This window comes from Thalia democratica, chromosome 4, assembly GCF_965202585.1.
Source record: "Thalia democratica chromosome 4, ktThaDemo2.hap1.1, whole genome shotgun sequence".
Lineage (NCBI taxonomy): Eukaryota > Metazoa > Chordata > Thaliacea > Salpida > Salpidae > Thalia > Thalia democratica.
Window position 1 is genome coordinate 49,974,268 of NC_139168.1, and position 16,198 is coordinate 49,990,465.

Sequence of the window (16,198 nt, forward strand, 5' to 3'; positions counted from 1 at the left end):
TAACTCATATTTTAAATCTAATTTTACTTTTATGTGCATTTTTATTTTTATTTTCTAATATATCGCTCTGTATACTTTTGTTTTTCAGGTATTGTTAGCGTCTAATGAACTGCTCTGCAGGGAAACGGCGTAAGGCAATAAAAGTTAGACAATAAAATAGTATAAGTTAAAAATACATCTTAAACAAATATAAATGTACTTTGTTATCTTAAGAAAAGTTCTAAGCAAAAGAGTTTATTTATTGATAAGTAACTAAATGAACTTAAAGTTGTTTTAACAAAATTCTATATTGAACAGTGATTAAAAATAGTTAGCAGTTGAAACTATTTTAAAGTATTAAGTTGTTTTAAGTTTGATACTAAATATCAGTAAAAAAATATTCTTAAAATTTACAGCTATAAAACAGTTTAAAAAAATTGTTAACATTTTAAAGCTTGGCACACTATATTTGTAAAAACAAAAAACAAATTTATAAAAAAAAATCATTGTAGTTTTGCTAGAAAAAATAATTTACTTGTTAAATCTAAAATTAAAATTATTTCTTAAATTCAATAAGTTTGTCGGTATAGATATATAAAAAGTTTATTTTAGTAACGTTTGTTAATTTTTTTTTGTATTAACGTAATTGTTATTCTTTTTGAAATAAAAGCTACTGTGTTTTTACTATTTTTATCTAAAGAACTGTAGCTTCCATTTTGATACTTGAATTGATTTTCTTTTCTTTCTATAAAATTATTTTAGTTTGTGTTTATACTACTACTACTACTACTTAACTAATAATAATCCGGTGTTACTTACAACTAAAGTTTAAACTCTAAAATAGTATTAATTGCAAAAACTTAGATTATAAAAATATCCAAAATTAAACAAGGTAATTTAATTGTAAAAAAACGTAAATGTTATCATTTAAATGAAAGCAAAGCTAAAACATTTTCTAATTACAAAAAGTATAAAAGTAAATGTTTATGTTTTGTTTACCTATATACATTATTTATCATTTCATATTCTATTGCGGTACCGGATCTCAACAAAAGGGAACTTAAACTACAAAACAATAACAGTTCTTAATCAACTAATTATAAAGTAGAATTAAAGAAAAAACATGTTCTGATTACCTAAAGTTTTTTATACTTTCGAGTTTGGGTAATTGCTAAAGAACTAGTTGTGCATTAATTAAAAGTTTCTATTAGATAATTAAGTTATAGAAAATAATTATATGAAGTTAACTTAATCTTAAATTTGAATTAGTTATCTTTCCCATTAACAACCCAGTTGTAGTGTGTTGATTCGTTGACACACAGAAACATATGTTGGTAGAATAAAGGAAGATTACTGTATAACTTGTTTTTATTTATATGAAGTTAAGCAATTTGCATCCTAAAATATTTTTTTTACAGAATACTTTAGTTCGATTTTAAGTTATTTGGATAAAATAAATTGAATATAAATTCAAAACTAGAAACTTTTTTAGCTGTTAAGCTTTTAATAAAACTTACAAAGTTGTTGCGATTAGGCTTAAAGCTTGATAGATTTCCACTTATTTTGTTTGTAGGTAAAACCTGTAAACATTAAGTTTAGTAATAAAAATATCAAACTATAAAATAGTTAAAAAACTGTATTCAAAAAAATTGTTTACTTTGTAATTTATAAAGTATTTTTTTCGTTTTATACAAAATTGTATATGTATATTAAAAAAACAAGGTCATTGAGATATGTACGTTTATTACACTGTCTTCTTGATTATTAATTTCGGCTGACACAACCACTTTTCCACTATCAAGACTTTTTTTGTCATATTCTTGATCCAAAATTTCGCTAAATAACTTGTTAACATACCCCACCGCTTCTTTTTCCGTGGCAGATTCTTCCTTTATTTCTAAAATGTACAATTTCAGTTATAACCACACTTTTCACTAATTACCAATGTAACTTGCAAGATTTTGAGAACTAAGTACAACATTTGAAATAGCTTTTTTCACTTATTGTTTTCTACTTTAAAGTATAAGTATAGATTTAGGCGCTAAGTTAACTGTGGTTAATTTTTTTTTTAATCAAACTACCATACTTTTAAATAAAAATGTGCTTTATCTAGCTGCGTAAGTATAGTTGTTTTAAGGTTATGAAATGTTTAAACTCAATTTTTTTTTTTTCCTTTTAGAAAGTTTTTTACAAGTCTCGACATGAAATTCGTAGTAGCTACTTGCTTTAAACGGTTGTTTCATGATTATCTTCGTTTGTTATCTTAGCTTTTTAAAACTAAGGTGTATCATTTAATCAGTAAAACAGCTATTATAAAATGATTTGGAAAGATTAAACAGTACATTCCAATTATAGTTATAACAAATTTTATATTCATGTTTTGAAACTAATTTTTTTTAAATATGAATAACTCATTAAGTATAGTTTTATTTTTAAACGAAATTTGATAAAAAACTTTAATATTTAAAGTATTCTTTAGTTTTGGTTAAAACATGCACTACTTAAAAAAATATTTTCAAATTAAAAAAATTGTAATCAAATGAATAGGGGAAAGGGTGGTATAGTTGACCCAATCGCGCTTATAAAATATAAAAATTATCTATAAAACTCTTATTTATAAACATTTTCAACACTTTTTTTTATTGTATCTCAGAATTCAACCAATTGATTTGTTTAAGTTAAATACGAAATAATTAAAAGAAAAAGTAATTAGGCTTAAAGCATTTTTTTTTATACGTAATATATTTTTATGAAAAAATCAGGTTTGTTTTAAAATTAAGAGAAACACAAGTCAAACTTACTTAACTGTTTTTGTGTTGTAACAGCTTAACTGTGTGCTTATTTATCACAATTTTTAAAGATTTAATTGTTTAAGGGCTAAAAAGAATAAAAAAAAAAACAATTTTTTTATTATTACTTTGCAATTTTTGCAAATAAACTAAAAAAAACTTTGAATACTAATTAAAACTAATGGACCAAAATATAAAATATTCTTAAAAACTATCATAATTAAACAAGTATTTTTCTTTCTTATGTACTTTTCTAATGCTTTTTTTGTCATTAGTTTTAGAATTTTAAAGAAATCAAAATTTGGTTTAAGTGACTATTATACATCCTATAATTAAGAACTACGTATAACTACAGTAAAGCTTATTTTAAAAGTAGCTTTTTCCAGTGTTTTAAAACTGTAATCTTTGTACACGATAAACTCACTGTTACCATCAGCAGAAATTTCTGTTTTCTTTTCGAACTGGTTAGGAAACATAAGCTTAGCCCTAGGTATAATAGAGTTTATGTTTCCATGCTTTATAGTAAATCCTGATTCATCAACTGCATTTCTTTTTACATATTGCTTTTCATGCGCTGCAGAGTCTGAAGGAAAGTCAAGCCAGCCGATAAAGTCCAAAACAAAAAACCCAATCAAAAATATTAAATAAGAACCGCATACCGCTGTTATTATTGATAGAAAAGCTGTTTAAAAAAAAAAATAAATAAAATCAAAACTCAAGCAATCGTTATAAAAATTTTTTTACTTAAAAAAAGTTATTTGTTAAGTTAACTCACGTTTGGTAAAATACAGAATTCATAAATATATATATTTAGATTAAATTTATGTTGCTAAGGTGTTTTATAAATAAAAATAAACTAAAAAACAAAAAATATTTAAAATAGTAACGTTTTTTTTTTTATCAAGATAAAATTTAAAAAAGTTAACAGAAGTTTGAGAGGTTGTTTTTTTTATTTTTTTCATATGTAGAAGTTTAATTAAAAAATCGACTTTAAACCTTATTTAAAAGCTTATATACAAACAAATTCTTGTTTATTAAAAATAATTAGCAAATAAAAAACTGTATAGTTTAGTTCTTTTATCATTCACTTGTTTAAAAAAAGATTTAAAAAAAATTGTGTTAACAAGATTAATTTTTGTGGGATTTAAAATATATTTTTTTGGTTTTACAAACATAAACTTCTACTAGGTAAATAAAAAGAGTTAATATAAACACCAAAGCGTTAATACTGACACTCTTATAACAAAAATAAAATTCTGAGTATCTTTAAAAAGAAGAAAACTAAACGGTTTAACATATTTTAGAGTCTTTATTTAAAATAAACATTAGCTTAATTGTCAAAAAAATTAAAAAACTAACTTGTCAGGTCATTGATATTGGCTATCAGAGCTGTAGATCATAGATGTGTTAAAAAATAATCAGCTCAAATTTATTTAAAAAGGTCAATAACAAGTAAATAAATTTGAACAAAAAATAATCTTACTTTAAATTTTTATCAAATTTTCAAATACCAATTAAAACTTATGAAGATTAGTTCAAATTGTAGTAGAGTATAGTTGTTCGATTTTTTGATTTATAAAATTTCAAGAACTTAAAAGTTTATTTCTATATATAAAGAGAACAAAAAAACCTACGTCCAGTCTCTACCATTTTGAAATCACTTTAACTAGTATAACTTATTTCGTTAAGCTGTATAAACTAAATATAGTTAAAAGAAAATAGCTAAAATTTATTTAAGAAATCACAAAAGTTTTTAAAACTGTTTTGTAATATTTTAAGAAGTTAGTTAATAGTTATTACATTTTTTTTTGATATCTTAATTAGTAAAAGTCTTATAAAATTTCTTATTTTTTAAATATTTTTTTTTTTTTGATACTGAAAACAATGAATTAAAAAAAATGTCATAATGAATTTTTTTGATATCTTGAATCTTATGATATTTAGTTAAAAATTTTTTTTATGACTTTGAAAACTTTTTAAACTTCTTTGTTAGTATTTTGATATAGCATGTATAATAAACATGTATTTGAAAAATAGAAAACTTCAAAACAAATAAAAATATAAAAATTGAGAATATTTTACTTTTAAATATTTAGCAAAAGTAAATAAGACTTAGTACTTTTTGGTGGAATTCAAATTTTGAATATATAAATTCTTTATAACTTAAAAAAACTAACTGTTTACTTACTGATGATATTCTACAGCAACAATAAATGTTACCAAGTAAAATTTACTAAAGACAGGTACTACTTTACTTAAAGTACTTTTATATTTTTTAACTGATTTAAATGTTTGATTTTTCACACAGTTTAAAATAGAATCTAATAAGTTAAACAAAAAATATTTATTTTGGTGGAGAAATACTAAGGCTGAAATTTATTTAAATGTCTAAAAACTTAAATTTTATAAACAATGAATTTAATTCACTTAAGTGTACTTCAACTAATTGATATTTGACTGAAAAAATACTTGATAAAAAATTTATACGCTTTTTATTTTTTGTAAGTTAGTTGTATTTCTTGAAAGTTTTATAGCTTGTAATGAAATTCGTAAAGAAATTAAAATACGATCATCTATTAACGGATAATTTTTTCTACACATTTATAATAAACATTGTTTTAGGTATACAAAAGTTTTTATTATTTGTTTTTAATATTTAAAACCAACTAAAAAGAATCGTATAAGCAACACAAATAATGACTAACAAAAAAACAAACCATTACTTAAAATACACAATGACAAAACGAAACAAGTTTAGTGTACAACTTGAGAGAGCTTAACACAATGAAAACATTTTTACGTCATAAATAAAAGAACTTTAACAAAAGGAATAATGTAGGTTGACTTAAAAACGACTAATACTTATTTTCAATGATTCTTTTCATAAGAAAAACTTTGTTTAAAATGAAATAAATTAGTGAACACTCTTCAGTTTCCTAATTCAAAAAATAAAATTTTATAGCTGGTCAAAACTTATTTTTTTATAAGTAGACTTTTTCATACTTTTAGTTTTTAAATACAAAATGTTAAACTAAACTTTAAACATGTTTTTATTTTTCAAATTATAATAGATTAATAATCGAATGATTCTTTGAAAGACATATACAAATTTTGTTGCACATAAAAATTCAAAACGTTTTCAAGAGTTTTACTCTCTTTGCTAATAAACTTAAAAATAAAAAAATTCAAGTAAAAAGTTTATTTCAAAAAAAGATTACCGAATATCAAGCTTTTGACAATACTGACGCAAAAAAAAAGTTGTCTGCTAGTGTAAAATTGCCTATTTTCTACCCACTGACTAACTAAGATCATCAACTTTGGTAAACCTTGATTAAGATAAACTGTAAACATTTTCATCAAGAGTTGAATACGAAATATATGTAAGTTTGGATTGTTTTATTCTTTATTTATCTTTGTTTTTTCTTACAGTAAAAACTTTATTCTAAAAAAAATAACTTTTATTAAGTACTTACGTTGTGTTTATAAGGAGTAAGCATTAAGAACAATGTTGACCTTAGTAATTAAAAACATTACTGGTTTAAAAAATAAGAAATAGCTTAATAGTAAGTTAAGTATTTTAAGTTTTTCCTTTCAAACTCCTAATATTAGTATTTCTTAAAGCCTTGTTCTAGAGAGATATAACTAAAACTTTTCATATATAAAATAATTGTTTAAATCCTTACAACTTAGCATTACATTTTTTCTCTTAGTTAAATTTTTTCTTAGATTATGTATATTACTACACTTAAAAATTGTAACTTACTTTAACAAAACACTAATGCTTTAATATTTATCTAATTAATTATAATTTTCTTTCATTTTTAGTATTATTTGATCGCTCTGTATTTGTTTTTAGCTTTTTGTATCTGAAGAGCTGCTTTTTAGCAAAACGACGTTATACATATAATATAAACTAATAAAAAAAAATTTAATTTTTTAAACTAAACTACCAATTAAAGGATTATACTATAAAAAACATATAACATTTTTAGCACAAAAAACAAGCATTTTTTAAATAAAAAAATCTAATTATGTTTATTAAAGAATCAAAGAATGTTAACTTTATTCAATTAGTTTATTTAAAAAAATACTCTTTGTTGCACGCTTTTGATTTACTTCAAGAGTAACTATCAAAAATCTAAACTTGAACCTGAAGGAGAAAATTTATATTATTTTTTACATTTAATTTTTTCTTTAGAATAACTTTTTAATGTTAGTAGCTCAAAGTATTTTATGTAAAAATGTTGCGTGTAGCTCGATAACCGAGAGGTCTTTTTATAAACCAAGACCATATTTGTGAACTAATTCGTTTTCTTGCCACTAAACTAACATGCAAGTACCACATTAAGGTAGTTTAGAACAGCTTACTGCAGCATGTGATGCTTGTTTAATAATTTTTTCCTTTTTAAAATCGTTTCGTTATTAAAAAAACTTATTAAGTTAGTTTCGATGATAGATTATTGTTTACTGATTATATATTAACAAAAAGTATATTACAAATTTTTTAATTATGAAATTATTTATTAAGCAATTTTTCACTGAACTAACAGATAATATTTATGAAATCCTCAATTATACTAAATATCTTAAAACGATTATAGGAAACATTAAGGCTTTACTTAAGTTTACAAACAATATTTATAAACATAACAGAAAACAAAACACTAACAAAAAAGAAAATTAAAGAATTTTTTGTTATGTAATTAAATAAAGTTTGTAAACCATCAAAACTTTTTTAGCGTGCGTTAAAACAGATTTAAGATTCGCACAAGATGTGTCTAAGCTTAAGAGTCCGGTGTTGGCGGACCGGATCCGGAGCAGCCGTAAGTCCCGCTCCCTTCTTTTTTTATTTTTTTGTAATCTTTTTGATCCTGACTTGAATATTGGTAATTTTAAACTGTTCTTTATTATTTATTCTTTATTGTTTATACTTTATAGAACTTTAACTGAAATACCATCTGCTTTGTTTGAATTTAAGTTTTTTAAATTTTAAATATTTAAATTACCGTTACGTTTAACTAGTAAAGTTTTTGCTTTAAATTTTTTCGATAACGATATAAACTTAAAGTACTTCTTTTTTATTTTACAGATCTGTAATTAAAAACTTTAGAAAAATGAGTATCAAGTTAAAAATTTCTCTCAATTAGTTTTTAATAGATTATTTGTTTGAAATTATTATCTTTCTTTTGTTTGTTGGTGATGTCATGTATTAGTTTAAAAATTTTGGATGGATTTTTAGTAAAGATTTTAAGCCCGTTTTGACTAGAAAGTTTTCTTTTTAGATTATTATAAGTTTACTTTTAAGAAACCGAAGAAGATGAAGAAAAGAGAACCAGAATGAATTTTATTTATTTTATTTTTTGTTTGAAATTATGTATTTTCATTTATTACTTGTTTGTTTTATTTATTGCATCACAGTACTTTTTAATTTATTATCATCATTTATTTTTATTCTATATGCACAGTTACGCATAGCCGATCCCGGGCCTTAAATTTCATTGTTATTAAGTTTGCTTCTATACTTTTTGTATTCTTGTTCTTTTATTGGAACTAATAGAAAATTTCATTTAATGGTTTGTATAACCTATTTTGTGTTTTATAGACAAATATGCTTTTGTATGCCTTTGGTTATTAATAGTTTTGATTTTAACTTTAACTTAATCTTTTAGTTTAAACTTTTTAGTTTAAATATTTTGTTAGTTATTTGTATAACTTTTTTCTATTTTATTGCTAATTTTTGTTTTAGTCATTTAATATTAAGTTATAGTTTATTGAACGACAAAAAACGCTCAAAATATTAGTCCTTGGACCTGGTGCACGAAGAGTCTCTTAGGTTATCGAGTCGCACACCAATTGGATACCTTTAAACGTCTTGCCCAAGACAGTAGTTATATTATTTATTAAACTAAAATTACATATTATTTATTAAACTAGTTTTAGTTTAATGAAATGTTTTAAATCATTGTTTTAAGTTAAAACTAAAAAATATTAAAGTAAAACATAACATTGAGTAGTTAAAACGTGAGTTTTTTTTTCATTGTTATAATTAAAAAAAGTTAATAAAAATAAAGTATTTAAATGTATGCTAGTAGTAATTTAATGCTAGTAGAACGAAATTAGAAAGGTTACACTAGAGTCAAAGAATAAAACTTGTTATAAGACAAAAGTAAAGAGCCTTATAACTTGATTTAAAAACGCCTAATAATCTAGCTACCTAATAATATTTTTTGAATGATACTTTTATCAGATAACTTGAATTAGTTAACTTCTTTAAAAATGTTTTTGAAATTAAAATTTAAAGTTTGTATATAATACAGTTTGTTTCAATACTATATTATTAAAAAAACTTTAAAAACAAAAAAAAAATTTTGCTCCTAAATTCACTTTTAGATACATAACAACTTTACATCGTGATGATAAATTTTGTTGATCATAGTTTTAAATTAATCAAAAATAACTAAGACCTTTAAGACATTTTGAAAAACTTAAATGAAATATTTTTTAAGATAAAGCCAATAAACCTATTACGGTCTTGTGGAACTTAAAATAGTTAATGATATATTTTAATGTTTTTTTGTATAAGTTATTATTCATAAACTATTACACTAAAGTTATACTTTTACTTAAGCAGCAGTTTTTATTTTAAGACAAAGTCAAATTTAATAACTAAAGTACTTAATAAATTACATAAGTTATAAGCAAAAATGAATATTTAATTCTAAGAAAATGTTATACATAGTTTTTTGGAGAAGTGTTAAACATACTGCATTTTATAAATACATTTTCTAAAAAAGGCAATATAGGCTTTTTAGTTCTTTTAAAAAAAAATAAGCTAATGGCTATAGTCAGTTTTATTTTGTTTATGTATCAATTTATTTTTCAAAAATTTTGCTTAGACTTTAATGTTATACTTTAAATAAAATTTAAAACATCTAATCAATTATTTTTCAAATTAAAAACAAAAACACTTTAATTAAAAATAAGTTTTAAAAGAAAAAAAACAGCTTGTTAGTTAAAATCAATTTTACTTTAAAGCTTATCAAAATATTTTAAGAAGTACTTGGAGTTAAATGGATGTTAGCGATAGATTTGTAGCTTTACATCACAAAGAACAACACAGTCGATCTAATAAAAAGCAAACATCATGAGTTACACTAATTAAGACAGCTTGTGTAAATATTGTTGTATACTGTTGCTGGACTTTATCAAAGTTTAGTTTTATTTGTAAACGATTTATGTAATATTTAATCAACCTGTAACGTTCAATTATTAACTTAAACACATATTCACAACATTTAAATTACTCTTTCAAAAAACTACATTACTTTATTTCAAATAAAAGTTTACTTAAAAAATACTAAATTAATAGTGGTTAATTCCGTAAATTTAATGTAGATATCATTATTTTGTAAAAAAATATAGTATTGACATCCCAACAGCTTTTGTTTAACTAAATAATGGCAGGTAAAATATTTGGTAAATGGAAGTTAGAATCGAGTGAAAATTTTGATGAATACATGCAAGCAGTTGGTGTGTGCTATTTTTTTGTTTATTGTAGTACTACATTGTAAAGTATAAGTTTTTTATTTCGGCTTTTCGTTTTCAAGGAGTATTTTTGGTTAACTTTTATTTAAAAGTCGATTAACACATTTATTAACTTAAATTACGTTATTGCTTCTCAATTATATACTTTAATTAGTTTTTTGCCAAAGTAACTACTTTATGGTATTTTGACTTAAATTTATCTAAAATTAGAACATTAGCCATTACAAAATACTCATGTAAACTTATAAATAGTTCTAATCGAATGCAAAATTTCATTTAAGATTTTAACATTAAAAATTTGTTCGCAAGTTCTAAAAGTAAACAAAAGTAATCTTTTTTATAATTATCGAAAACTTTATATGGATAAAAATAATCAAGGCAAATACGTAAATCAAGTACACAACTTTTCATAACTTATGAATATTCATATAAAATTTGTAAACACCATTTTTATAAGTTACTTTTGTTTTAATAACTCTTTGTATCTACGTTTTATATTCTCTTAAATCATTTTTTTAACGAATTTTAGGAGTTAATATAGTGCTTCGTAAAGCCGGAGCAGCTTTGTCTTCCATCTCAGAAATTAGTGACCTTGGAGATGGCAAGATAAAAATCAACACTCAATCCACTTTCAAGTCATCTGAAGTCACCTTTGTACTCGGAACAGCCGTTGATGAGAAAACGATGGATGGTAGACAATGCAAGGTTAAAGCTTAAATGCGTTATGATAAAAAAGAATATGTTTAACTATAGAAAGCTGACACATTTTTCCATTACTATAGTATAAAACGACAGTTCTTAATATTGTTTTTGAAGAATATATTGGTTTATACTGAAACAGAAAGTATGTAAAAAAGATCAGAATATTCTTTACTATTTTCTTTTGAAAACGTTTTTATTTTTTAATAAGCTAACTGTTTTAAAGAACTTTTAACCTTGTTTAAATTTACAAACACTAGAAATAGATAAAGAAGTAAAAAATATAAATAATAGTCAACATTGAATTGGGATGGAAACAACTTGATACAAGTACAAACTTGGGGTAGTAACAAGTCTGCAAATCAAAAATGGGTACACGATGAAGCAACGGACACCATGACACTTGTTAGCTATAATTATTTTTGATATTTTTGGAACTATAAACTCTTTTGAATTAGCCAGCTAAAAATTTATAATTTTTTTAGGTTCTCGAGCACAAAGGAGTGACTTGCAAGCGTAAGCATGTCAGAACTTAGCTTAAATTAGTTTAACTATTGAGCTGCGTAAATTAAACCATAACTTTCTTTTTGTTTATAAGTACTTTAATACTTTTTTTGTTTAATGAATACATGAAAACATAAATCAATAAATGTTTATATAATATGGAGGTAACTGTAATAATTTCTAAGGCACAAACTTACATTTTAAATTAGTTTAATTAAAATAAAAGATTATGAGAAATTTAAGTTTATTAACATATAATACACTAAGTACATAAGATAATTATTTTAATTACAAATATATAATTTTCCAATGAAGATAAACTTCATTATTAACTTTATTAATCTTGACCCTGGCATTGGTTTTGATCAATTTGAACATTGTTGTGTAACCCGTGAATTCCTTCTATTAAACATTTCTGTTTCTGTTAGGAACAAAAGTTTAATTTTTTATAAATATTTTACTGAAAAAGTATTTTAAAACATATGTATGTACGTTGAAGAGATCACAGAGCTGTAAGTTACTTAAGTTCAGTGTCAGTATAAATCTTAATCATGTTTGAAATGCTTATTAATAAATTTTTACTAAAAAATACGAACGGAATAAACTTGTTGAAACATGATAACATTATTTTTAGTGCTAGTTTTTTGAACAACGAACTTAAACTGTGCTAACTTAAAGCCAGTAATATTTTTAAGTGTTTTTTTCTGTAGTTTAAATATTTTTTGTTAAAAAACTGTAAACTAACTTGTCCATCTTCAACTGCATCAGCTTCAATTTTGAAACGAAATTCTGTATTTTCATTTGAAGTTACTTGACAAGATAAAATTTTAACTATTTTTATATGTCCTCGTTCTAGACTCTCAGAAGGCATTAAAAGCGCGTTCATCTGTTCCATTTCCTTATTTTCTTCTTTTATATCAGCATTTAAAGATTTTGTGATCAGCCACTTCAGTTTCTGTTGGATAAAAATAGAGTAATGTCTTTTTTACAATTTTACTTCTTTAAAAGAAATATTTAAAGTAAAGAGATAAAATATTAGAACTGTAATTTTACTAATTTTTTTTGTATAGTATAACGTCATCTTTGTTTATTTATTCATTTGTATAATTTCAATACTATTATCTGATCTAGTTTGTAAAAGTATTACGTATAATTATACATTTACTTATATATATATATTTATAATATAAAAAAACAACCAATTTTCAATTCGTTTACTTAGTTTCAATGCTTTGTGCATCTCCTCAGAACGAAATAAAGAACAAAGTAATATTTTTAAACAATCACACAAAAAAACGAAATGGTGTGACGTTTCAACTAAAATTGAATAATTTTAGTTAGCCTATTTTACAAACAACTTATGTACAAGTTAATAACTTATTTTTCCTTTGTTTGTTCTTGGATTTATTTTGTTGTTTTTTTTGTTATTATTTAGTGGTTTTTGTTCTTTTTAAATACATGTTTTGATTATGGAGGCAGGGTTGCTGCCTTTCTTTTCTTTTATTTAATGATAGATCTTTTTTAATTTTTTCAATCTCGTACTTTTCTAAGCAACATAAATGGCATGTTTTATTGTTTTTCGGTTTTGTTTTGATTCTGCAGAGTATTTCCCATTTTAAATTATAGTCTTTTTTTGCGTCTTTTAACTCCCTCTACTTATTTATATATGTATATTTAAAGGTTACAAAAAGTTCTGGTCGATAGTGCTCGAAAAATTAAATTGGAGCTAAATATTTATCTAATTATATAAAAACTATATTTTATACAGCTTAAAATTTTTTTCCAAAATAACATTTCTAAACTTTCCTAAAAAGCATAAATTAACAATTACAGCGTATTATTTCAAATTCAGCTAATCGTACAATAAACTGTTCCATTGCTACGTCACAATTATTATAAAAATTTTAAAATCTAAATTTCTGTTTACCATTATAATAAACTGTAATTTACAGAGGATCACATGAAGTTTTACATTTTATGTGCGAAACAGCTGTATAAATTATAGTTTTTAAAGAATTAGATAAATATATGTATATTTATGTATATATGTATGTAGCCCTTAGTGTGGGCTCTGTGTTGAAAAATTTAATTTATTAAGTTAATCAACTTATTTCTATCACAGATGTTCTTGTGCTAAAACTTTATTTCAACTAACGGCGTTTCACTGCTCTCAAATAAATTTAAGAACAGATCTACGGAGTCTCAAAAAGTTCTAAGAATATATGTTCAACTTATTTCTATATATTTTTTATATACATATATTATTTATAAAGAAAGTACAATTTCAAAAATTCCAGAACTTATGTTTCATAAAGACAAAAAAAAGCTGTCTTTATGTAACATATGTTCTTGAATTTTAAAAATCGCATTTTCCTAATAAATTGTTCAAAAGCCTTACAATAGGGCTCTGTAGAAAGTGATTAATTTTAAATAATCACCTTATTTTCAATATATACATACATATATAACTAAAATACACAAAATAAACTTTTGCTTCGGACAGCTCTTTCTGCGTTTAATACGCGTCTTCAGCCAAGTTATATTCGATGAAAAGCTAACTTGTAAGTACAGCAATAAAATTACAAAAAATTAGGTATTACGTAATAATAGAATAGTTAGTTGATTTTAGACAAAATTATTATCAGATTTTTTAGATAAATTGTTTTCGATAATATATGCAGCCAGTTTGTAATTTTTTTTTGTTTAGAGATTTAGATTTTTTAACTTTTGAAATTTTGACTTTTTCCGCATTGCACAATTTACATCCGTTTTTTAAGCTATATTTATTTTTCGTTCTCGTTAATATTTCCCACTATTTAAAAATTAACTTTGTTATTTTTTAGTTTCTAAATGTACTGCGATAAAGTTGTCGTATTTCTATGTTTTTCGTATTTGAAGCTGTACTTGTGCTTTGTGTAGCGATTTTTGAAAGATAGTCCAGTAGAGCCAACATAAAGCTTAGTCTGGTTTTCAGTTATAACTGTCGCTTTATATATAATATTTTCCATTAGGCAACTTCCATTTACCGGGCATTCTTGTTTTTTACAGTCACACATTCGCCTCTTTTTATCCTGCGTGTCTAACATCTTTCGATTGTATGCCATCATAAGTTGTTTCATGTTTGGCATGCAGAAATAGGACATTTTTAGTGACTTCCTGTTAAAAACTTTACAATATGGGTGGTTTTCAGTAAAGTTTTTGTCCAAAGCTCTAGGAAGCGCTTCCCGACCCGCGTTGCCACACTTTTGCAGAATGGAGCTTTGAAATATAAAATATTTCTTCTCCTTCTTTTCTTGTTTGTACCCTTATCGTTTTTGTGACTATAGGCTAACTCGTGATCGTACCCACTTTCTCTTATAGCTTCCTGGTATTCGTGGGTTGTTTCCTTGAAAATGTTTTGACTGCTAGAAATCTTTTGGAGGCGGTTATTAACTGCAACCGGTCTGGTCATGTCGACAAGACGATATGAATTCACTCCTCTTATTTAAACAACCTTCCTTTTTTAACGCATACATAACGGCTGTTGATTCTTTTAAGCACAGCCTACAAATAGGGTTATTATCATCTCCCAAGTTAATTTAAAATCAATGTTTTTACGCTTTAGGCCGCAAACATACTTTGAAAGCTCAGCCTCATTTTCGTATACACCACCTTTAAAAGATTTTTTATGGTTAGCATACCGAAATCTGAACTGAGTGGAGCATAAGCCGGTGTGGAACTTCTTTTCAAGGTCAGAGTTAACTGTTGCCCTGTAGATAATGTTCTCTGAACGGCAATTGCCCCCTTTCAAATCGTATTTACTGCCACCAGCGCACTTACACTGGTTTTTGATTAAATTACTTTTGGTTAAAATCCTTTGATTGTGTGACTTAATTATCTCCCCAAATTCGCCATGCATGAATAACTTATTCCGCATATTACGTTTGTTAAATATCTTTGATAATGGGTTATTTTTGTTGAAATGTTTTTTACTAGATTTATAAATTCTCTGCCGATATTTGTTTTGATTGAACTACAGAATGGGGGATTATACCAAATTATATTTCGCTTTCTTTTATTTTTATTGGTCGTTTTGTTTTTTTGCTCCGTTGTTTAAAAATTAAGTTTATTATTGTAACCGCATTTTTTCATTATTAATTCGTAATCGTGCTTTGTCTTTAAAAAGTTTTCTTCGTTGCTTGATCTTTTATTTAAACGTTGATTAATTACTTTTGGTATTTGTTTTATAATATTTTTTGGGTGACTAGAACACTTATTTATATACATAAATTCTGCGTATTTTTATAAGGCATTTAGGAGAGATCATACAAGTTAGGCTTCACATCTAGGTAGTCAGTCGTCAACATTGGTGATTCAACAGTGACTCGTAACCCTATAGACTTGAAGAAGGCGTGTGTTTGTTTTTCTAGCCTTTCAACTTTAAAGCCAGAAGAATTAGGCAGTACAGCTAGACCATCGTCCCTGTACAACCCAACTCTTAATAAACCAAAGATATTTTTCAACCCGTCTAACAAATGAAGTCCTACGAATTCACATAATTCTGCACTCATGAACGATCCCTGGGCTACATCAAAAAGAGAGCTGGTGTTATGTGCTAAAACTTTTGTTGAAAGGCTAAAAAAACAAACACACGCCTTCTTCAAGTCTATAGGGTTACGAGTAAATGTTGAATCACCAATGTT

At 24.5% G+C, this 16,198-nt stretch overlaps 2 protein-coding genes across 2 annotated transcripts; one reads left to right on the forward strand and one right to left on the reverse strand.

Moving 5' to 3' along the window:
• Positions 1–426: 426 nt before the first annotated feature.
• LOC145834961 (uncharacterized) lies at positions 427–4,468 on the reverse strand. Its single transcript, XM_082942489.1, has 6 exons — positions 4,403–4,468; positions 4,128–4,157; positions 3,193–3,450; positions 1,719–1,876; positions 1,497–1,559; positions 427–724 (listed from the first exon to the last, which is right to left on the reverse strand). The coding sequence occupies exons 1-6, from the start codon at positions 4,416–4,418 to the stop codon at positions 674–676; spliced, it is 576 nt and encodes a 191-aa protein (XP_082798615.1). The 5' UTR covers positions 4,419–4,468; the 3' UTR covers positions 427–673.
• Positions 4,469–10,225: 5,757 nt separating this feature from the next.
• Positions 10,226–11,548, forward strand: LOC145833429 (sodium/calcium exchanger regulatory protein 1-like). The gene is made up of 4 exons (XM_082940607.1): positions 10,226–10,298; positions 10,843–11,018; positions 11,307–11,417; positions 11,498–11,548. The coding sequence occupies exons 1-4, from the start codon at positions 10,226–10,228 to the stop codon at positions 11,546–11,548; spliced, it is 411 nt and encodes a 136-aa protein (XP_082796733.1).
• The last annotated feature ends 4,650 nt before the right edge of the window (positions 11,549–16,198 follow it).